Source organism: Candida margitis, assembly GCF_024628925.1.
Source record: "Candida margitis strain CBS 14175 chromosome Unknown scaffold1, whole genome shotgun sequence".
In the NCBI taxonomy this organism is placed as follows: domain Eukaryota; kingdom Fungi; phylum Ascomycota; class Pichiomycetes; order Serinales; family Debaryomycetaceae; genus Lodderomyces; species Lodderomyces margitis.
In genome coordinates, this window is record NW_026261901.1 from 185043 (window position 1) to 207311 (window position 22269).

A 22269-nucleotide genomic window follows, 5' to 3' on the forward strand; every position below is an offset into this window, starting at 1 on the left:
AAATAAAAAGCACAACACACAGACTTATTTAAATTTATTTACTTTCACTCTTAGTATTGCCTTTTAATTTGTGGTACTCTTGATGTATAGCTTCAGCAAGTCCTATGTCTGCTTCAGTTATGTTATTTCCCACATCGTGGGTCGTCAATTCAATGTCAATCTTGTTATATACAGTTGTGATCTTTGGGTGATGTTTCTTCAAATCTGCTTGTTTAGCAATCAAGTTTAAAAACTCCCAAGTCTTTCTGAAATTTTTTAGTTTGTAATGAACTTCCAATACATGCGATGGAGGAACAGTGTCCAATACCGACAACGACCAATGAGGAAGTCCAAATGCATTGATTTTCGAAAGACCTTTGCGAATTGACTCCTCGTGTAGAACTGATAACGACATTTTGTGGGTCCCCTGTGTTCGAGATTTAGAAGCAGTTGATTATTATTATTTTATTTTGTTTTATTTTGTTTTTTTTTCTGGGGCAAACTTTTAAGGTTTTTTGACCTGCAGTTTGCAGTGGATAATTGACACCTGTTTTACAAACGAATAAAGTATAACAAAAGGGGTATGGTATAAGCTCAGCTGGTTCAAAGTACCGTTTCATGTTGAGTACTGGATAAGGCTAAAAAAGTACTTCAAGAGAGAGACAGTAATAAAGCTGGATATAAGCATTAAATTCTCTCATTTTAGCCCAAGTTAGTCTTTGGGGCCGAGTACTTGTACACACAACCTCAACCTCGTTTGAACCTCGTGTTTAGAAGCTATTGCCTTTTACTTCTATCTGTTCGTAATGATCGCTGTATCCCTTTAATGGTATCGAGTTTGGTTTTGTGTAGTTTACGCAAAATATTCGCGCTTTCTTCATCAAAAAAAAAAAATGTATGGAAATGTAAATTCATTTCATGTGTTAAAAACGAATAGGTACTATTCCAATGAGCTAAGTTATGATTTCAGCCTTCTACGTTCTACATATTCCCTTTGTCTACGAAAGCCCGTCAGAGATATCCTCGTATCAATGTTTGATCAATAGGAGGTTTACTGAAGTTATTCCCGACGATGCTAGCATACTTTCCAAAATCTATCAGCACTTTAGACGAACTCCTATACACGAGCAAGTACCGATATTGTGCGTTGAAAATCTTTCATATGTGTATACTAGATGCGAAAACAATATTGTGATTTTGGCTGTCACCCACCAAAATGTCAATGTGATGCTGGTTATTACATTCCTACGAAGTTTTCAATTGATTATGATTCACTTTTTATGCAAGGGTGAGATAAGAAAAATGAATCATGAAATGATTTTGGACAACTCAGTCCTTATAACCGAGCTAGTCGACGAGTGCTTAGATTTTGGGATATTACAAATAACAGATTACAAGCTACTTGAAGAGTACATCAAAGTTGAGCCCAACTTTCCCGGGCTACTCGACGATGACTCCAACGACAGTGATAATGACGAGCTTGGCAATGAAAGCAAAAGAAAGAACGAAAAGGGCAAAAAGAGTAAACCAAACACCGACATCAAGTCGACCCACAATCAGTCAATCAAGACCGACGTTTTGGAAAACCATGCAAATCTCATCAACAGTTCGATTTTGCGTACCTATGCACTGTCAATAAATTGGAGACCGAAAGGTATTTTCTATGCAAAGAATGAAATATTCGTTGATATTATTGAAAACGTGGAGTTTATATACGATCTAAAGACGGAGTCGGTGAAACGAAATGAGATTTATGGAAGCTGCATCGTTAAATCTTATCTTTCTGGTATACCAGTCTGTCGCATGGGCTTCAATGAAAACTACATGTCTTCGATTGAAAATGACGAAATTGGGATCAAAAGTGTGGATGACGATCCTCTACCGGAAAACCAAATACAAACCGATGGTGCGAACGAAGAGGGCGAAGGTCTATTAGAGGAGAATACGGCAGAGCAGGAACTTGAAGAACAAGAGGAAGGAGAAGCAAAGGAGGTTGTGGTGTCACCCACAGAAGAGCTTCAAGGCGAAGAAGTGCAAAGGCAGTCTGAAAATGAAAATCCAACAAAGGAGGCTACTAAAACATTCAAACATCTGATTCCCATCAGGAATATTCAATTCCATCAATGTATTGAATTGTCAAAGATATACAGGGACAATATAGTCACTTTTATTCCACCTGATGACAAGTTTCAACTAATGTCGTACCAAGTGGAGCAACAAAAGAACAAAAAGAAATTTCCTTTGATTTCAATTAAACCTGTGTTCAAAATTGTTCACGAGACAAAAAGGTTGTTGGTCATGTGTACATTGAATACCACCTTCCCACGAAGGCGACATTGCAAAAGTTTATTTGTGAGAATTCCCCTAAACCCATATTATTTTGAATTGGATATAACCGATCCTAACTTGAAATATAAGACTGAAAATGGTGAAGTTTCATTCAAGTACGATACCATGGAGATTATCTGGAAAATCGATAGTATAGATGGTAAACAGACTGTGAGAATGATGTGCGAGTTGTCCTTGTTGAATTGTGAACAAGTTACCTTGTCAAAGATTTCTCACTACTTGTTACGCAAAATGGTCAATCAGGATTCAAATGGGAGCAGCGTGCAAAAACATATTGATGAAGAATCGGAAGATGCTCGACACGACTTGGAGGCGTTTTATGGAGTCAATGGCAAGGCTCTAACGTCTACGCAAAAAGAGTTGTTGCAACAAGTAAAACGAAACTTTAAAAATGATGATATTGTCTTGACATTTAAAATTCCCATGTTCACCTACTCGGGTTTAAAATTGTCATACATTTCAGTGGAAGAGGAGCAACTCAAATACCCCTGTTTTCCTTGGATACGATACCTCACTCAGAGTCTGGACCTCGACAACCAGGACACCTCACCCTTGACTCAAGTGATGGGCCAAGATTGCACTTATAGATTTAAATTGGCTATAGATTGTTTTGTAGTGCTGTAGTGTTGATAGCTTTTTTAATTATCACTGATTGGTAACTTCATTTAAATCAATCCTGATGTTCTTTTCCCCTCTTATTATACTGTGTTAGTAATTTGGAAACTACAATTGGTATCAAGTCGGTGCCCGATGTATTTTCGGATTGTTTATCCCAATTAGGTAATTATATGCACAAAAACAAAAAACAAAAAACAAAATGGGGGGAGGAATTTTAATTTATCAATTTTTGTTTTTGTTCCAGTTCCCTTATCATCATCACCGATAGTAATACATATAAAATATTCCCGCTTTAAGAGGTTTATCTCTTAATTGAATTCCCGACAATTGAAAAGAGTAAAAATAATCATTATTTATTAAATAATATGTATTATATTTTCTAATTTTAATGGCCTTTCTCCGCTTTGGATGTTTCTTTACGGTAAACAAATCTCCAGAGAGTCCCATGCGTTTAAACCCTCAGTGTACTTCTACAACGTCAGCAGTATAATAAGAATTCGGTAACTAAAATGTCATCAGATCAGGTCACTAAACTGCCATGTACTACTACTTCTCCCAGTTCAAAGGCTGCAGCATTAGGTACAACGACGACTAAACCCAATGGGAACACAAGCAAACTACGCACCAAGTCAAGGAATGGATGTATAACTTGTAAAAAGAAGAGACTTAAATGCGATGAAACGAAACCAACGTGTTTAAACTGTAATAAGAAAAGTATTGTTTGTGGTGGCTATGCCACAAATTTCAAATGGAAACTGTTCAATGAGTCGAAGCCTACAATTAATAGCAAGTCATTGAAGAAACACTTGCAACTAGCAAGCTTTTCTGTTACTGGGAAAAGCATAGAAGATATAGCTAGGGAGAGTGATTTAATCTCAAAAGGAATGAACCCAACTGAAAGTAAGGAGGGCACACGAAGATTTAGTGAAGCTAGCACTGCCACCACCACCACCACAACAGCAACAGGTCCAAACCAGGGGCCTCTTTTCACAAGGTCTTACAGCGACACGTACCCCTTACAAGACATTCAAAACTTTAGACTCCAAAACAATCCTACTACACCATCTGAAGCTGTTGTTGACGAAATTGCAAAACTGCCCATTAAAGAAATCGACAATGAACCCCATTCCTTCCTATCCCCAAGCTTTGAGAATATTATGAACCCTCCTGCATTGATTAAAAAGAATAAAGAGCCAGAGTTTAACGTAAGTTTAACCCCTTCCCTATCAGCTATATTGAACTTTGCATTGAACCTGGAAGAGATTGACGTTCCATCAGTTGAAACAATGAGTCCACTAACATTGAACCGATCCTATGATTTGTCGTCGGTTCCATCCCCTGTGTGTGAGTTTAACAAATCCTTAACAAAGGCTTCAGAACAGGAACAGCTTATCTACTTGTATTCCCAGTACACATCGGGTGTCATGTCGATCAAGAATGGATTTCATGAGAATCCTTGGAGAAATTTGATTGTCCCGTTGGCTACAAGGTACAATTGTCTATTCAACTCGATTGCAGCAATGACGCTTTTCCATTTAGCTGGTTCACATGGAATAGTTTCGTCGACGGAAGAGTTGCGTTCAAGAGCCCAAAACTATATGAAGAGGTGCATATTGGAACTTGCCAGTGGGTTGTCCAAAATGGAAAATGGAAGGGAAGTTGACTTCCCTGCTGATATTGCATTAGCAACTTGTTTGAATTTGGCTGTGTCTGAGACTTGGGATGTCCTGACATCAAGTGGCATTGCCCATCTAAAAGGGGCAAAGAGTATGATTAACAAGATTTTGACATTGTTGAAAGAGCACCAAGAGTCGGTAAGAAGCAAATTGTTGTCGGGAAATGGACCTGACTTTTCTCAGGGGGATTTTTTGCAACTAAAGAATAAGTTGGTGTTGATTGATCAGTTTGAGTATGAAAAGATGGTTCATGATTGTGTAACCAAGCGCAATTCATTAGTTATTCCAAAACCCATTCAGATTCTTTTCAATACCTGGATATACTTTCTGGTAATTGCACAAATGACTACCGATACAAACTATGAAGAAAAAGGAGTGGACTTGGTGGCGACTATAACTTCAATGATCCTGAACGACAAAGTCAAAGATGAACATGACTCGCCGTCTCCATCGGAACACAGTGATGCTTCCGATAAGGTGTATACATTTTTTGAAGAGTTTGATGCTTTCAATTATGGTTCAGAGATTATTGACCCTTTGTTGGGGTGTGGCCAATCACTATTTTGTATCATCGGCAAAGTAGCAGCATTGGTGTCCAAAATACGAAAGACAAAAGCCAGTGAAAGGTGGAAAAAGAGAAACTCTTTAAATACAATCACCCAAGCCTCCGAGTTGCGACATCTTCTTTTAGATTGGAAGTCGACTGTTAATGCAAATATGATTAAGAATGAAGACGAGGATGCGTCTAGGACTTGGGATTTGCCTAGCTGTATTGCCACAGCTGAAGCTTATCGGTATGCGGCGCTACTTTTCTTGCATCAAGCAGTACCAGAAATCCCATCATTATCATCGCATGAACTTGCAGAAAAGATTTTTATTCTTTTAGCATCAATTCCAAAGTCGTCAAATACTAGTGTTGTTCACATTTTTCCCCTCTTAGTTGCATCATGCGAAGCCGAAGTTGGTGAAGAGAGAGAATGGTGTAAAGCGAGGTGGAAGGTGTTGGTGGATAGAATGTGGATTGGTAATGTTGATCGAGCATTGGAAGTGGTGAAGGAAGTTTGGAAAAGAAAAGACGAACTAGCAATGAATCATCACAATGATGCGAGTAGCGCTAACTATGTTGAAGACACGCTGCTGAGCAGTTATCACCATCCACTAAAAGGGTTGATGTCTGTGATTAATAATGAGTATGCTAATTTCATGAACAACTCTGATTCGAATGGAATTGAGTCAAAAGTTCATTGGAGTAATGTAATGAAGGAATGGGGCTGGGAGGTGCTTTTAGGATAAGTGTGATAGCAAAATACATGATTTAGAGATTTTAAGAAGCTCAAAGAGCAGGTTGTATTATATATTTGTGGTAAGTAATACTCTTGAACCTCTTTTTGAGAGTAAGGAACCAACTCCAGACCAAATACAATTCGGTAGCGCCATGATTTTGTTGGGGACGATTCTTTGACAGTGGTTAGGGAATAGCTGCAAATTTTCTAAGATAGAATAAGCCAGGGGAATGGTTTATGCGGACACTCGAGAGGCATTTGTGGTGATATTTTAGCTCTAACAATTTTTTTCACATAGTTATATAGTTAATACGTATTATTTTGCATCAAAATCTGGAAAAATTATCCGGAACTATAAACTCAATGCATAATTTACATCATTAGATTACGATTAAAAAATTTCTTATCAAAGAAAAGCAGTATCTTAACTTCATGTGGGCAATGTAGCTCAAAAGGAAATGATGCTGTAGCTCTCCTTCAATACATGACACAACAATGGCTTGCCATGTAGAAAACTCTTTATATTGACTTTCTCAGAATGAATGCATTTACATCAGCCACCAGCGATTCCCATTAACTTCCTCCAAATGAATTCTCTTTCCAGGTGAGGGCATATAAGACACACCTTCAAACTCCCGTTTTTTATTGCACTACAAACACGTCTGTTGCCTATACTATTTATATACAGGAATTGCAAAATTGCTGAGTCAAATTTCTGATACGGTAAAACGGAATCAAAGAAAATGACCAAATTCGACTACTCTCGATACCAATGCTTTTGCCAACAAGAATACAGCGCCACCCACTTAAACTACTCAGTAGGTCAATATCAATACAATCGCACTTGATTTCACAGCCATTCAATGCCGAGAACACGAGGATGATTCGAGAGTCAGAGAAGAAGTTTTCCAAACCAAACTTTATTTCCTTTGACTTGTTTGGCACAATCTACAAACCCAAAATCCCGGTCCCTGAACAGTACCACCAAATAACAAGTCAAGAATATGGCATTTCTAAAAGTGCCGAATCAATTGAACAAGATTTCCCTAAAGTTTATGCCGAATTGCAGGAAGAATACCCCAACTATGGTAAAGGGACCGCCGAATTTGACCATTCGGATGCTTGGTGGAAAGAGCTTGTCATACGTGTCTATGGTTTACCAAGAAATGACTCCCAAACAAAGGAAATTTGCGATCGCTTAGTCAATCATTTTACTAGCGATGAAGCATACGACGTTTATGATGACGTTAGACCGGCTTTAGATGGGTTGAAGAAGCATGGGGTGACTATGGTTGTTTCTAGCAATTCAGATAGACGGGCAATTAAAATTTTGGAAAGTTTGAAGTTGAAAGATTATTTTACTGGGGTCAATCTATCCTATGACTATGAAATCGGCAAGCCTAAAAAGTCCTTCTTTGATGCAGTCGCTGTAAATGAATACAGAGCCGAAGTTAATGCTAGATACAGAGGGTCAACCCCACCGGGCGATTACTTGTCAGGTTGTTGGCATGTTGGTGACAGTCATGAAACAGATTTTATTGGCTCTATTAGAGCTGGATGGAATGGGATATTATTGGATAGAGAAGGAACAAGCGAGTTGAGTACAGGAAAGAAAAGGCAAAATAAGTCGACATATGATGCATGTTACATGACACAAGGCAATGCAGCAGCAGCTGAAGAAGACGCTGATGCTCCATTAATCTTGGCAAATAATAGAGTTGTCTTGTCACGCCTCACTCAACTATTACAGTTGTACAAGTGGTGAAAAAAATATAGTCACCAATGTAGACAATATATGGATCAGATGTACAGTTGTAGGTATGGGTTTTCCTTAATCTTCCTCATTAGTCTTTTTACACTGATTTATAGCTCAGTAGAAACAATCAATCAACCACTTTATTTATTTATTTCTTATGTAAATCATATTACCTAATCACAACGTAAGACAAACAAACAGTAAAACAAAATAAAAATAAAAATAAAAAGTTAAAAATAAAAATCTCAAAATCAAAAAAAAAGTAAATCAAACAAACAAACAAATAAACAATTAAGAGTGCGACAAAGAGAGAGAGAGAGAGAGATTTCAAGGGGAAAAAAAACTCAGCCTATACAAACACCATCAAACGGATAACCAAGTCTATTTTGCCCAGGCTGCTCTTATTACACAAATAACACTCCACACCTTCACTACCAAGTGAATTTCTACTATTTTTTTGCTATAGCCACCCTCGAAAAAGGTGTTTCGAATCTATATAAAAGAAGAGTGAAAAAGCTTTAGTCGATACAAGGCTTTCCTCTACTCAACTCAATCATAGGATCACAGCTCTTCCAAAAGAGATCAACAGGATAAATTCAAACACGAACAAACACCTAGATTGGAAACCTAAGCTCATCATAAGTCATGTTTGGGATAAATAAACTCATAACAACAACGATCGTTTTATTTACGGCCCTCGTGTACTCCGTTGAGTTGGATGTCAATGACAAAGATTCCATATGCTCGGCTGCAAAGATTGTTTCCGATGGTATGTGGAATTACTACGAAGGTTTCAAAACTGGAGGTACTGTTGGTATGTTTGCGTCACCGAATTATTGGTGGAACGCAGGTGAAGCCTTTGGTGGTTTAGTGGATTACTTCTCATATTGCGATTCAGATAATAAAACATTGGAAAAATGGATATACGACGGAATGTACCATCAAGCTGGTGACAATTATAATTATATCCCCTCGAATCAGTCAACAACTGAAGGTAATGATGATCAAGGTGTTTGGGGCATGACTATTATGGAGGCCGTCGAAAGAAACTTTACAAATCCGGAGCTGCATTCGTGGTTGGAAATGGCACAGGCTATATACAACACAATGGACGCGAGGTGGGACACTGAGCATTGTGGCGGTGGTTTGAGATGGCAGATTTTTACCTGGAATTCCGGTTACAATTACAAAAATACAATTTCAAATGGTTGTCTCTTCCACATTGCTGCAAGATTAGCTAGGTACACTGGTAACGAGTCTGCATATCTCCCTACAGCAGAGAGGGTTTGGAACTGGATGGAAGAAGTGAATTTTTTGACCGAAGAAGATAATGGAAACTTGCGTATTTATGACGGTGCAAACACAGATGATAATTGTAGTGATGTGACTGATTTAAGATGGTCTTATACTTACGGTGTGTTTATGACAGGGTGTGCTTATTTGTATAATTTGACAGGTGACGATACTTGGAAACAACGTGCAGAAGAAGTTGTCGAAGCATCTAAGTGGTTCTTCAACTCAACCAACAAGGTTATGCAAGAAACAACATGCCAACCCAGCAACAAGTGTAATAATGATCAAAGGTCTTTCCGTTGTTTATTTGCACGTTGTCTTGGATTAACAATGAAAATCATACCCGATTTTGAAGACACAATTAAGCCATATTTGGAAGCAAGTGCTGCAGCTGCTGCCCAATCGTGTTCAGGAGGATCTGATGGGGTCACATGTGGAGAAAATTGGTCACAAAGTGGTTGGGATGGTGTCTATGGACTTGGTGAGCAAATGTCGTCTTTGGAGGTGATATTATCTCTCATTGCGCAAGAACCGATTAGTGTTGAAACTGGAGGAACGAATAGAACTAACTATGCAGCAGGTACCGATACTGAAGATACTACAAATAAGAACAAGATAACTATAACTGGTAAGGACAAGGCGGGAGCTGGTGTTCTAACAGCAGTTGTATTGGCTATCTTATTAGGTGGTGGTATCTGGATGGTCTTTTAAATAAAAATTATGCAATATGTATAAAGCAATGTTTGTGGTGTTAGATGCAAAAGTAGCTTTTGTCTCTCTCTCTCTCTCTCTCTCTCTCTCTCTCTTCATCTGTAACAAAATTTGCGCAATCTGAAAAATAAAAGTAATGAGACACTTTCACTCCGAATCTAAGAGAGTGAAAGACAAAACACTATGGTGTTGTTTGAATCCATCAACAGGCTAGCCGATCCAAATACGGGGGCCGGCCTCACAGGTAGCAGACGTAGACGAATATTTATCCCTCCCTCGACTAAACGTCCATTGTTCAGCTATGGAGAAGGAGAAGACCAACGATCGTTTTTGTCATTGATTGAAAATGGGTCGGAGTTTGGATCAGAGCAAGATGTGAGTGACACTGCTAGTGTCAGCACTTCACGGTCGTTACCTGATTCTTTAAGCAGTGCACAAGCCAGTGAAGATCAAGAACTGTTTCATTCTTGGTTAATTGAAGAGCATCATCGACGCATGTCGGCAGCCACTTCCGACGAAGACGATTTAGATCACGATCATATATTTGGAGAGAACATCTATGGATCTGGAAGGAGGCGAACGAGTTTAAAATCATCGACGAGCTACGATTTGGATAATTTTATGAATTTGAAAACCAATTATGTCATTGAAATGAAAGTCTTGCTTCGTCATGCTGCACCTTTGATTGTCACTTTTATCCTTGAGCATCTTTTTTCCATTGTTTGTTTAATAGTTGTGGGGAAATTGGGGACTAAGGAGTTGGCAGCCGTCAGTTTGGCCACTATGACGTCAACCATAACATTTGGGATCTTTGAGGGGACAGCAACTGCGTTAGACACATTGTGTTCTCAAGCGTATGGAGCAGGAAATTACGAATTAATGAGTATTTACGTCCAGCGATGTGTTTTGTTTTCATGGGTGCTATTTGTTCCCTGTGGCCTTTTGTGGTGGTTCAGTGCATCCATTTTACAATTTATTATTGATGATGACATTGTTGTACAATTAACATCTCAGTTTTTGAGAATTTTAATTGTGGGTGCTCCGGGGTATATTGTGTTTGAAAACGGGAAAAGGTTTTTGCAAGCACAAGGTATATTTGAAGCAGGGACGGGGGTTTTGTTCATCAGTGCACCAATAAATATATGTTTATCTTGGTTCTTGGTTTGGAACAAAACTTATGGGTTGGGATACATTGGTGCACCTATTGCGACTGCTCTCAATTTTTGGTTCATGTCGTTTTTGCTTGTATTGTACGTAAGGTACATTGACGGAAAGAAATGTTGGTATGGACTCGCCAAAGTGTCAGAGTTATTGACTGACTGGAGCCAATTTGCTCATTTAGCTCTTCCCGGAGTCATTATGATTGAGTCGGAATATTTGGCGTACGAAATAATGACCCTCTTTGCATCATATTTCGGCACTAAACCACTTGCTGCGCAAAGTGCGGTGTCAAGTATAGCATCGTTATCGTATATGATTCCATTTGCTGTTAGTATTGCAGCATCAACACGTATAGCCCATTTCATTGGTGGTCAGAATATGGATGGGGCAATTATTGCCACTAGAGTCGCCATGCTTGGTGGCTTCGTCGTGGCCAGCGTCAATTGTTTGATATTTCTCACATTTAAAAAGCAATTAGCACTCATATTCACTAACGATGCAGATGTCATTGGATTGATAGAGAATTTACTTGATCCTTTGGTTGCCGTTTTGCAGGTGTTTGATGGAGTGGCCTGTGTCGACAGTGGAATCTTAAGAGCACAAGGGCTACAAAAAATTGGAGGTGTGATAAACTTGATTGCATATTATGCGTTTGCATTACCATTGGCTTTAATTTTGAGTAAAAATTTAGGCTATGGCCTTGTTGGATTGTGGATTGGAATCGGTAGTGGTATGGTTGTTATTTCACTAAGCGAAACATTTTTCATTTTGTTTAGTGATTGGGATCAGATATTGATGCAGGCTGGGCTACTCAACGATTCAGACGAGGAAGGGGATGACGAGTCTGTGTGAATAATATACATAGCATACATATTAAAATAAAGGTTTGAGGCGTCTAGATTTTTGAGTTGGGTAGACTTTTGCAAAATTTGAGACCATTTTGAGCTGGGGTGAGAGTTCTACGGGTGCAAATTGTCTCCATTTGCTGTTACGAAAGGGTTTTGATTCTATAATTAGACCCACCCATATAAGCCATAAAGTTTCACAAAGATTAGCTTGAGCGGTTGGCGACAAAATAGGCTCTGTGCTTCTTTTTGGGTCTCTTTTCCGACAAAGTACTAACAGGAGGAGCACTTTGGGAATACAATGTAATGTACTTCTATTCTTCTTATCTTTTATATATCGTGTGGGTGAAAAAACGCACAGACTCTTAAATATAACAATATTCGCATGACTGCTGCGTAACCGGTTTCCCAATTCATCAATGGTTGAAGATAAAAATCCCAACGGATAAATTTTGTATTTCCGTTATATTGTCAAAGTGAATCCCAAGTCTTATTGTTTGGTAATACTTCTCTCTGCTAGGCTGCAAAGTGTCGAAATGCAGTATTTTAAACAAGACAAGCTATTAATAAGATTGAGGGATTAATTAAATTGCAAAAAAGCAGAGATAAGACAATATTCATAATGGGTATGCTGATAAGAAGTATAGGAGGTGTTTCTCTTGACATTTGATAACGATGTAAAATACCGTTGACAATCTAGGGTATAAAAGATGCACGAATCCAAGAATGGATACCTAACTGATCATTTGGACTGTTTTTTGGTTCACTCCAAACCATAGAGAATAATGACAATGTCGAATTCATCGGAAAAGAAGAGTTCCTTAGGTGAGAGGCAAAGTTTCGACCATGGTGAAGTCATTAACCATGTCACTTCAAATAGAATCTTCCAACAGCCTACACATGTGCCACATTTAGACAACATTGCCATGGCCAACGAGAGAGAGGCTTCTCGGTTGTTGAAAGAAGCACAAGCTAACTTAGAGTTCCTGGCTGACACAGGATATGCACCAGAATTGAGAAGAAATTTTAGTATGCTTGCATTGATTGGTGTTGGATTCGGAATCACCAATTCATGGGCAGGTATCAGTGGTTCTTTAATCACAGGTATTGCTTCTGGAGGACCTATGATGATTGTGTACGGAATTGTAATCGTCTGTGCTTTTTCCCTGTGCATTGTTGTTACTTTGAGTGAATTGGCATCAGCTTATCCTAATGCTTCTGGTCAGATATATTGGACAATGAAGTTGGCACCAAGGAGGTACTCAAGATTATTGGCTTACATAACCGGAGTATTATCTTGGGTGGGGTCAGTGTTTACCTCAGCAAGTATTACAATCACAGTTTCCGTTGCAATTCTTGGAATGTACGCCTTGTTCCGTCCTGAATTTGTCGTCCACAAGTGGCAAGTGTTTATTGTCTATGAAATCTTTAATGTGTTCATGCTGTTTTTTAGTGTTTATGATCGCCCTTTACCGGCAATATTCCTGGGCACACTTGTTATTTCGCTTGCCTCATTCATCATTGTGATTATTACCGTCTTGGCCATGCACAAAGGAGATTTTCAAAGCGCAAAGTTTGTGTTTGTTGAATTTAACAACCAGACAGGATGGAGCTCAGCAGGTATTGCATTCATAGTCGGATTGATCAATCCAAATTGGAGTTTCAACGGGCTTGATGCAGCTACACATATTGCAGAAGAATCACTCAACCCAGCTATCGATATACCCAAAGCACTTATCAGCACAATTATCATTGGATTTGTCACCACGTTTGCATACTGTATTGCCATATTCTTCTGTATACGTAACTTGGATGCAGTGTTGGCATCGAACACTGGTATTCCAATCTTGGATATATTACACCAAGCAACAGGCTCAAAAGGGGCAGCAATAGGGTTGGGAATTTTGCTCGTGATTACCTCCTTTGGATGTACCATCGGATGCCATACATGGTCAGCAAGAATCTGCTGGGGTTTTGCAAGAGACAATGGGTTACCATTTTCCAAGTATTGGTCACAAGTCAACACCAATACTGGTACTACAGTAAATGCACATTATTTGTCTTGTTTCTGGGTTGGTGTAATTGGATGCATTTACTTAGGATCCGATACTGCCTTTAACTCGATACTTGTCTGCTCGGTGATGTTTTTGTTGTTGTCGTACATGGTGCCTACCCTCTGCCTCATCTTTAAAAGAAATCAAATACAACATGGTCCATTTTGGTTAAACAAGTATGGAATCGGTTTATTTTGCAACATTGTGCTTGTTGTTTGGACCATATTCACCACCATTTTCTACAATTTTCCATCAGTGATGCCTGTTAATGCAGGAAACATGAACTACTCATCAGCTGTGTTTGGCGTTGTATTTGTAATATTTTTCGTTGACTGGATTGTAAGAGGCAGGAAGGAATTTGTTGACATAGAAGAGAGGGAGAGACTTAAAGACGACTTGACGCATGAACTTTCAAACCAAGTGTCAAGGATTGAGGTGTTGATGTCACATCCTGAGAAATGATTTTGTTTATACTATTTATAGCTTTATGAAATTTTACGAATAATTTGGGTTAATCATGTGGTTGTAAATTTTTGTTGCCAAAACCACAACCTTGCTTGAGTTCTCTCCTACCTCAATTTGATCTCTAACATACTAATGGGCGCTACACCCAACAGTTGGAGCTTTTCTTTTTACGAAGAGAGCTACGATGAAACCTACCAGTCCGAAGACAATGAAGAAGACACTGAAGACAATAGCAGAACTTCAATTTTGCCCGAGGAAAATGCTCCAAATGTGCTAGAGAATGGACACGAGTTTCCTAAAAGTGTATATAATCCTTTTCTTTTGACAAAGATGAACTACTTTAGAAGGAAGTCGTCAAAGGTCAAGCTAAGAGTGTTTGACAAAAAAGTGGTTGTTGCAAAAAGCAAGGTGGTGAAGAATGTCCATTCTGCTGATGGAAAAGACCGAGATGTGTTGTTCTGGCAGAGCACAGCACGCTGGAATGGAAGAAAAGGGTGCCCCACTGAGCACTTGTTATCGGTCTTTGCTACAAAGGTTGGTTGCAAGACTGACAAGATAATTTTGGTTAAAGAACATGGCAATAGTTGGTACACGATGGGCGTGTGACGCACAAAAGAAAAAATTGAAGCAGGAGAAAAAAAATTGAATCGTTGATGTAGAGAAAAAAAAAAGGAAATAAAAAAGAAAGCAGTATCGAGTTAGTTCCACAAGTTTTTTGTATTTACAGATTCTACCGCTTAATCGATTTTTCTGAAAAGCATTTTTGTCTGCAAAAAATTAGACATCAACGACACTGACTATGACAAAAGAGCAGGTACTGAACGGTGACAATAGAGGTATGTTGGTTACTAATGAAGAATGCGTAAACAACCAAGTACTAACACTTTATAAAGTTCACAAAGACTTCAGCGAAATATTACCCGATTTGTTTACAGTCTTTCAACATACCAACAATGACATAGTAAGTGAAGAGACATTGCCCAAGGATTTTTACGAGCCCGATCCGGCAGCTATAATTGCCTCGTTAAAGGCAATAGATTCAAAGGATTTTACAAGCATATTACACCAGTATCAAGCGGGAACATACAATTCATCGCCATATAGGTTGTATCACGATATCAAAGCTGTTGCATCAGCTTTATTAGAGAAGGAAGATTATGGGTCAGAATATTACAAGGAGGTCGATTTCTTTTACAAGTTTTCTACAGAATTGCTCTTGAGAGAGGTGGGCACAATAATCCAAAGTAAGTCAAACCCATCAAATGAAATTGCAAACGAGCTCGAGACTCAACTTGATGACGACTTCAACAAGATTTTGACTACATACACGCTTGCTAATGGAGAGGTGGTGACTTATGTATCAAAAACAGAGGAGCAAGATTACCAAAACCATACTAATATATATAATCCACATCACCCACCTCCGATAAAGCAAAAGATACAACCAGTGTTTTCCTCAATAATATCCAAATCAAGCTTAGATACAAGCCCTACTTTGGTTGCCGAACCATTTACTGTAACAAAAGTTGTACCTACTATAAAGGATTCGAACTCGCATAGCTTGTTGGAAAATATTTCACCCTCAAGTGCTACAATTCCCCCGCCATTGGAAGGACCAACCAACATTCTACATGACTTTTTCCACCCAACATGGTACACTGTTGCCATGCCAAATTGGTTGACCTACAAAGCGTTGAGTTTGAGGCCTAGTCTTGAACTACCACAGTACGCAGACCTACCAATCGCCTCCGATGAACCTCCCACTTTGAATTTATTGCGAAACCACGGCATTGACAAAGGAAATGCAAGATCGTCTTGGGGCCTGGGCCATAGCTACCAATCGTTTGCCCCAAATAGGGATAGCAAAGGAGCCGTCGTTTCGGATAAACTCAAAGCCAATATATGGTTGAATCACATCGGGCTTGCTGAGATTGAGGAGCTAAAGAAAAATTTCATCAATGATGGTGATGCTATTGACGAGGATACAGAGGTAGAAGATGTAGAAACCACAGAACCTGAAGCCATAAAACCATTACCAAATGGACAGGAAGAAGAGTTTAAGCTCGAAGATATTGACGAAGAAAATGGCGATGCGAAGGATGAAAATCAAGATAATAAAGAGCAACCAGAAATAAGTTTGACGAATTTGATAAAATGGGACCCATCGGAGATAAGAGGTTTAAAGTTTTTGAAAGCACACCGTGAGGATTTGTTGAACCCCTCAAAGCTACAACGTTTAATCTCGAGCGCTTTATTGAAACTCAACCAATTACGCCAAGAGAGATATTTCAAAAGTGACGTCCATAACCTTCTCGCCCCTAATGACGAAGAAAAACAGTTGTACAAGTGCATACAACTGTTGATATCAATAGCTATCAAGTTGTACAATATTGGACCAAATAGTTTTGGATTCAAGGTCAGCAATAAGATCCCAACCTTAGTCAGCGAGTACAATGGAACGTTACCGGGCATGCCTTCATCGCGTTCCTTAATTGGTTCCGGACTGCAAATCACTGCGGATCATCTCACAAGGCCCGGTAGATTGCCCAACTTGAGATCATCAGCTACTCGAGGAAGAAAAAGACTCCACCACTAAAACTTTGCATAGTCTATCAATTGTTTTGTATTATAAAGTACTTATATATCTGCACCATTAGCAAAAGCAATGATCAAGTATATATTTAGAGCCGTTATTATAACCCAAGTGAGGATACTTGTAATTCGTAAAAACCTCCCATTCTCGTAGGTAACTGGCTTGGAAGTCACAGCACTGTCTTCATTAGACGTGAGCAATGGGCTCGTTTCTTCAGCAGTGTTGCTAGTCCTGTATACCACCATATACTTCTTCTTACAAGTGAAGTAAATCAATGGCGCACTGACGATTGGTAGGATGAAACTGAGAACAACCTGTGAGGAATTCATGACCTTATTGACACCCTCGCGACCGAGAATTCCAATAACAATAATCACTGGCATAATCGCAATGACTCTGGTCATAATTCTTCTCTTCCAGGGCGCTATGGTCCAATTAATGAACCCTTCTGATACAATCTGTCCCGCCATGGTACAGACGATTCCAGCACTTTGACCAGAAAACAACATACTCAATGCAAACAACAACCCAGCAGCAGGGGATATATAGCGAGACAACATCTCGTATATGGATAGCAAGTCCGCATCAGCAGCATCAGGCTTGCCGTAAAGAGTGGCCCCAGCTACAATCAATATGGCTGAGTTGACAAACACTGCAACAACGAATAGCGACAAGACCAATTCAACATAGGAGTAGTTTAAGCAATACTTTATTGCTTCGTACGAGGGCTTATATTTCTTCACAAGCATTGACCCATTCGATAAGCGTCTCAATCTTGACATTGGTGTGGCCGAAGGGTCTGGTGATGCATCGATACTGGTTGCTTCATCAGGGATTATTTCTGGTTGCGGGCTGCTTGAATCAATAAAAATTTCGCCTTTTTTGCCATGCTTTTCATCAAAATCTTTCAATCTCGGTTGAACCAATGCTGAACCCAAGAACAAGGAATGAGGCATAACAGTGCTTCCAACAATACCGCAACTTAAGAATAATGCATTCTTTTCTTTAAAGATTTCCTTATTTACAGGAAGAAACCCTTTAAAAATCTCCCAGCCTGCTCCCGGCTCAAATGGGCACTTGAACAACTCTAGGATGAAGCAAACGCAAGTGGCCATAACCAAAATAGATACTAGGATTTCGAATATTTTAGTCTGCTTCAAAGAACCGTCTTTGTGGTACGCCATCAACACAATCAACACATCAAGAACAGTAATGAGAACACCATATAGCAAGGGTATACCAAATAAGATTTCCAAAGATATAGCTGTCCCAACTACTTCGGCTAAATCCGTAGCAATGATAGCAATTTCAGCACACAAATACATAAACAAGTTCCATTTCGGGGTCAAGTTCAATCTACACATTTCAGCTAGGTCGAGCCCAGTTATAGTTCCCAATTTTACGCATAGTGTTTGCAATATAACAGCAAACAAATTTGACATGAAAATGATAAAGCATAGCTTGTATTGGTACATTGAACCACCAGAAGTTGACGTGGAGTAGTTACCAGGATCCAAGTACGAAACTGAGACTACCAAGCCTGGCCCAACGAATGTTAGATATTTCTTGAAAGTTTGCAACATTGATCTGATTGCTTGATGCATTTTGCCAGGAGTGACTAACAGCGACGCGTTATAGGTATAGCAAGTGCCTCTGATGTAGGTAGTTAACAGTGATATTCAGAAAAGTTACGTGATATCGATTTCGCGATCTTTTCTCGCTTTGTCAATGCGAAATGCGGGACACATTGCTCTGTCATACCACAACAAATAAGTCGAAAATTATAAGCATAAACGAATATGCTTCACAAAAGGAGAGAATAGAAAACAACAATTTATAGCTGTACAGTTAAAGCTCCATTTGGTTTTGTAATGAAATGCAGTGATGGAAAGCTGCAACATGGAGAAACTTGCTCACAGATGCTACCAATTACATCTTTATTGTTCGGCTTTTTTTTTTTTTCATTAGCCAATGGTTTCACCTGATTGCTGTGAAATTCATTTTGAGACTGGTCAAAGTAGGGGGATAATTATATGCTTTTACCATTAAAACTACTGCAACGTGTGGTTATCCATATTTCAAGGGTTTCTTTTCCCTATGTGTCATTGCACAATTGCACAAGATTATATTCTCAAAAATCACCCACTTATAATGGGGCGACTTCGGAGTCAAACACACTTGTTTTCAATTTGAGTAACTACCAGAGCAGCTTTCCTCAAGAAAGAGTATTGAATACAGATATAACATCACTAAAACAACTAATAGCCAATAGACATGAACCACAAGCATTCAATGTCGCAGTGTTGTACGAATCACCAGATGTGCGCCGAAATTCCAAAATAATGGAAGTGTTACTAGCTGATCCATTAGCTTCCAATAATCAAGTGTGGTTTGAAAGAATAAGGAAAAGGCATGACTTGGCAAAGTTTTTCTTTGGAGAGTACACGAAGGATCTTGTCGACGATGATGACAATCTCCAATACCAAATACCGTCACCAGTACTAAGTGGCCTCTACAGAAACTCATTCAAAAAAGAAGCTCCAGTCATTGCGAATGATTTGATTATAGAGGAGTTTGAAAATGCCACGCAATTGGAAAAGAGCGTTACCAATTGCACATACGTCATTTATGTCACTAATCAATTCAATTATGCCAATGCAAATCTACCCAACTCGGTAAAGGATAGGCTACTTTTACAGGTCATTGATAACACCGAATATTCACCACCAAGTACCGAGCTGGCACCAATTTCAATTGAAGAAGGCATACAAATGCATTTGCTTAAAATCAACAGTAACCTTGCATACAGTGGCATTGTCCAATTTATAGAAAGAGATGTCCATGCAGCTGATGAGTATATTGAAAGCATGACAAAAAGTAACATCTACGAGCTATTCAAGTTTGTTGATTATTTCCTGAGGACCAATCACTTGACTAGTTGGTACTTGGCGAGAGTCATCAAATCCATTCTGGAAAAACTAAAGAGGACAAACACAGTAATCAACGAGGGCTCAGAGGTGGTTCACTCTGAGATTGAAAATTTCGGCCAGATGGTGAACTCAGAGCTACAATACGAGTTCATCCCGGAAACCACAAACTTTGTTCATAAAAATTTGTCTTGGTGGAAGTTGTATTATAAGAATGACAATGTTGAATATGACTTGAAAGACTTTTTTAGCAGGCACTTTATGAATAAAGGAATCGAAAACTATAACTTTCTTCGAGGCAAGATTCTTTCAACTGATGAGATAGTGGATAATCCGCTTTTTGACTTGAAGAGGGAGGTCATAGATACTCGCATTGCTCTGGAAATACAACCTAAAGTGTATTCAATACTATCAAAGGCATTTGTGTATTATCAATTGCCTATTTCGGTCATTGCCGCTTTGTCTTACCAGTTTTTCGATTTTAGTGGAAATGCATGCATTGCATTATTTAGTTTGGGCTGGATATTGGGATTCAATCAAGTATCGAGAGACTGGATCAGCTTCACGAACAGATGGATGCACCAATTATTTGAAGAAGTGAGGGTCACTCTAGGCAGCAAATGTATTGATAATGGGTTAATGAAGGAGTCCAACGATCAAATTATTAGAATTGATACCGAGAACAATATCCGACAAAAGATACTTCATGATATAGAGATTAGTTCCCCCGTTTCAATCAATGAATAAATAAATCTAATGAATAAATACAAACTTTAATTCGTTATAAAGATGGAGGGCCTTCATCAACGGCAGCATGTCCTTTACCCCCTTTCAACTGCGCCTCTAACCTTTCAAACTCCTTCATAGCTATCTCCTCCTCAGGGTCCAAAATCTGTTGAACTTCTTGAACTTCCTCTATGTAATGTTTCAACATGCCTTCAATCCCACTCTTTAGCGTATCTTCACTGGCGCTGCATGATTTACAAGCACCCTGTAATTTCAAAAACACTGTACCCGTTTCTTCATCAAATCCTTTATATTCGATATCTCCACCATCATCTTGAATGGCAGGACGTATCCTTGTCTCAATAAGCTCTTTTATCATCAGTACAATTTCAGATTCGTCTTCATCCTCCAAAGCTTGCTTATCTTGTTCAATTTTTTCAACAAGTTCATTAGTGATCACCGGTTTTGCATCTTTATGCTCCAAAAATTCCTTCATAGTGTCAGTAACTTCCTTGGATAAATTATGCCAGTCATAATTGTCCAACTTGTTTACCGTTAAAAAGTCAGGTCCCAACAATATAGATTTAATTCCAGGAAGCTTGAAAAGCTGTAATGCCAATGGTGAATGTATTGCCTGCAAGGTTGACGTAAATTCAAAAGTGGTATTTTCGATGGGTAAAATAGGCTTATCCGGTGAGATGAACTTCAAGGCATTTTCGTTTGGAGTTGATGCTGTCTTGATATGGAGTAGACGTCTGGTTATGTTTCCAGGTATGTTTCTAAATAATAACGTTCTTGATAACATTATCTTTGTTTTAAGTTCCAGTTTATAGAATTTGTACAATATGTGTTTGGTTTTCTTCTACCTAGAAAAGAATGTGTTCTAAATGTGATGCAACAGCCACCAGAAGTTTACGTGATTATTAATTGACAATTAAGAATGGAAAGTGAGAAGATGACCTTTGGAGAGGAAATGGTAGCGCTAAATATTCAAGGACTTGTCTTACGTAATCCTTATACTTTATTGGCTACAGCTTTGCAAAATTCCCTTAACAGGCCCAATATCAACATACAGTCAGCGCTATGAAACTGGAATCGTAACTCTCGCTGCGTAGAGGTAAAGTATCGTAACTTTTAAGTGTATATTTCCTGTATTTACCCTGTATAGAAGATTATTTCCGAGTATCGATTTATCTGAAACATCGTGCTACTCGCGTTCAGTAGCATACATCTTGTTAGCCTGACTCCAGCAAGACTTAATGAGCTTCTTCTTTCTTGTTCAAGTCGATGAACTTTCCACCGTTTTTGAATCTTGGGTTTCTTGGATCGTTAATAAACTCATCCGAGTTAGCTGAAGCAATTGAAGCTTTGTAGATCAAGTAGTATGTGACAGCGGCTATGATTATATAGTTAGTATAGTTCAACGTCAAAATCGGCACTAGTTTCGGTTATGGAAGATATGACAGACTTTGAATTTGACAAAAAGTGGTGGCATTATTGATCAAGATTGGCATGGTACCCCTCTGCATCCTTGCCGATGGAAACACAGATAATAAAAAAGTGTGAACGTTTCAGCTTCTCACAACACTGCTCAATTGATCCGTATTATCCACAATCTTTCACAAATTCTGCACTTTGTCCATTCAGCGATATAATACACCAAAAACTCACCGCACTAATAATCACATACCTCCAGTAGCGTATGGCCAGTAAGTTTTCAAAACTGGGAATGGGAATTTTGGAAGTGATGGCATTGTGGTTGTTTTTCGAATATGTATACGATCTAAAAGCACTAATGTCCTCTTGTTTTTGTTGAAATTTTATCGTGCTCGT

The 22269-nt window shown here is 38.8% G+C and overlaps 10 protein-coding genes across 10 annotated transcripts; 6 read left to right on the plus strand and 4 right to left on the minus strand. All coding sequences in view use genetic code 12, as the record gives it.

The window, feature by feature from the left end:
* Positions 1-34: 34 nt before the first annotated feature.
* Positions 35-394, minus strand: PHHB (4a-hydroxytetrahydrobiopterin dehydratase; the record flags this gene model as incomplete). The annotated part of the gene is made up of 1 exon (XM_051817019.1): positions 35-394. The coding sequence occupies one exon, from the start codon at positions 392-394 to the stop codon at positions 35-37; it is 360 nt and encodes a 119-aa protein (XP_051669480.1).
* An 851-nt stretch (positions 395-1245) lies between these two features.
* Positions 1246-7670, plus strand: CANMA_004715 (uncharacterized protein; the record flags this gene model as incomplete). The annotated part of the gene is made up of 5 exons (XM_051817020.1): positions 1246-1267; positions 1331-2935; positions 3041-3080; positions 3410-5900; positions 6762-7670. 5 exons carry the CDS (start codon positions 1246-1248, stop codon positions 7668-7670), a joined length of 5067 nt encoding a protein of 1688 aa, XP_051669481.1.
* Positions 7671-8306: 636 nt separating this feature from the next.
* On the plus strand, positions 8307-9665 carry DFG5 (putative mannan endo-1,6-alpha-mannosidase; the record flags this gene model as incomplete). The annotated part of the gene is made up of 1 exon (XM_051817021.1): positions 8307-9665. The coding sequence occupies one exon, from the start codon at positions 8307-8309 to the stop codon at positions 9663-9665; it is 1359 nt and encodes a 452-aa protein (XP_051669482.1).
* A 183-nt stretch (positions 9666-9848) lies between these two features.
* Positions 9849-11678, plus strand: CANMA_004717 (uncharacterized protein; the record flags this gene model as incomplete). The annotated part of the gene is made up of 1 exon (XM_051817022.1): positions 9849-11678. The coding sequence occupies one exon, from the start codon at positions 9849-9851 to the stop codon at positions 11676-11678; it is 1830 nt and encodes a 609-aa protein (XP_051669483.1).
* Positions 11679-12462: 784 nt separating this feature from the next.
* Positions 12463-14796, plus strand: CANMA_004718 (uncharacterized protein; the record flags this gene model as incomplete). Its single annotated transcript, XM_051817023.1, has 2 exons — positions 12463-13814; positions 14343-14796. The coding sequence occupies 2 exons, from the start codon at positions 12463-12465 to the stop codon at positions 14794-14796; spliced, it is 1806 nt and encodes a 601-aa protein (XP_051669484.1).
* Positions 14797-14989: 193 nt separating this feature from the next.
* CANMA_004719 (uncharacterized protein) lies at positions 14990-16786 on the plus strand (the record flags this gene model as incomplete). The annotated part of the gene is made up of 1 exon (XM_051817024.1): positions 14990-16786. The coding sequence occupies one exon, from the start codon at positions 14990-14992 to the stop codon at positions 16784-16786; it is 1797 nt and encodes a 598-aa protein (XP_051669485.1).
* Positions 16787-16827: 41 nt separating this feature from the next.
* SMF3 (putative divalent metal ion transporter) lies at positions 16828-18387 on the minus strand (the record flags this gene model as incomplete). The annotated part of the gene is made up of 1 exon (XM_051817025.1): positions 16828-18387. The coding sequence occupies one exon, from the start codon at positions 18385-18387 to the stop codon at positions 16828-16830; it is 1560 nt and encodes a 519-aa protein (XP_051669486.1).
* Positions 18388-18934: 547 nt separating this feature from the next.
* CANMA_004721 (uncharacterized protein) lies at positions 18935-20457 on the plus strand (the record flags this gene model as incomplete). The annotated part of the gene is made up of 2 exons (XM_051817026.1): positions 18935-18963; positions 19056-20457. The coding sequence occupies 2 exons, from the start codon at positions 18935-18937 to the stop codon at positions 20455-20457; spliced, it is 1431 nt and encodes a 476-aa protein (XP_051669487.1).
* A 34-nt stretch (positions 20458-20491) lies between these two features.
* On the minus strand, positions 20492-21241 carry CANMA_004722 (uncharacterized protein; the record flags this gene model as incomplete). The annotated part of the gene is made up of 1 exon (XM_051817027.1): positions 20492-21241. One exon carries the CDS (start codon positions 21239-21241, stop codon positions 20492-20494), a length of 750 nt encoding a protein of 249 aa, XP_051669488.1.
* Positions 21242-21692: 451 nt separating this feature from the next.
* On the minus strand, positions 21693-22190 carry ATP18 (F1F0 ATP synthase subunit i; the record flags this gene model as incomplete). The annotated part of the gene is made up of 2 exons (XM_051817029.1): positions 21693-21832; positions 22127-22190. 2 exons carry the CDS (start codon positions 22188-22190, stop codon positions 21693-21695), a joined length of 204 nt encoding a protein of 67 aa, XP_051669489.1.
* Positions 22191-22269: the final 79 nt, after the last annotated feature.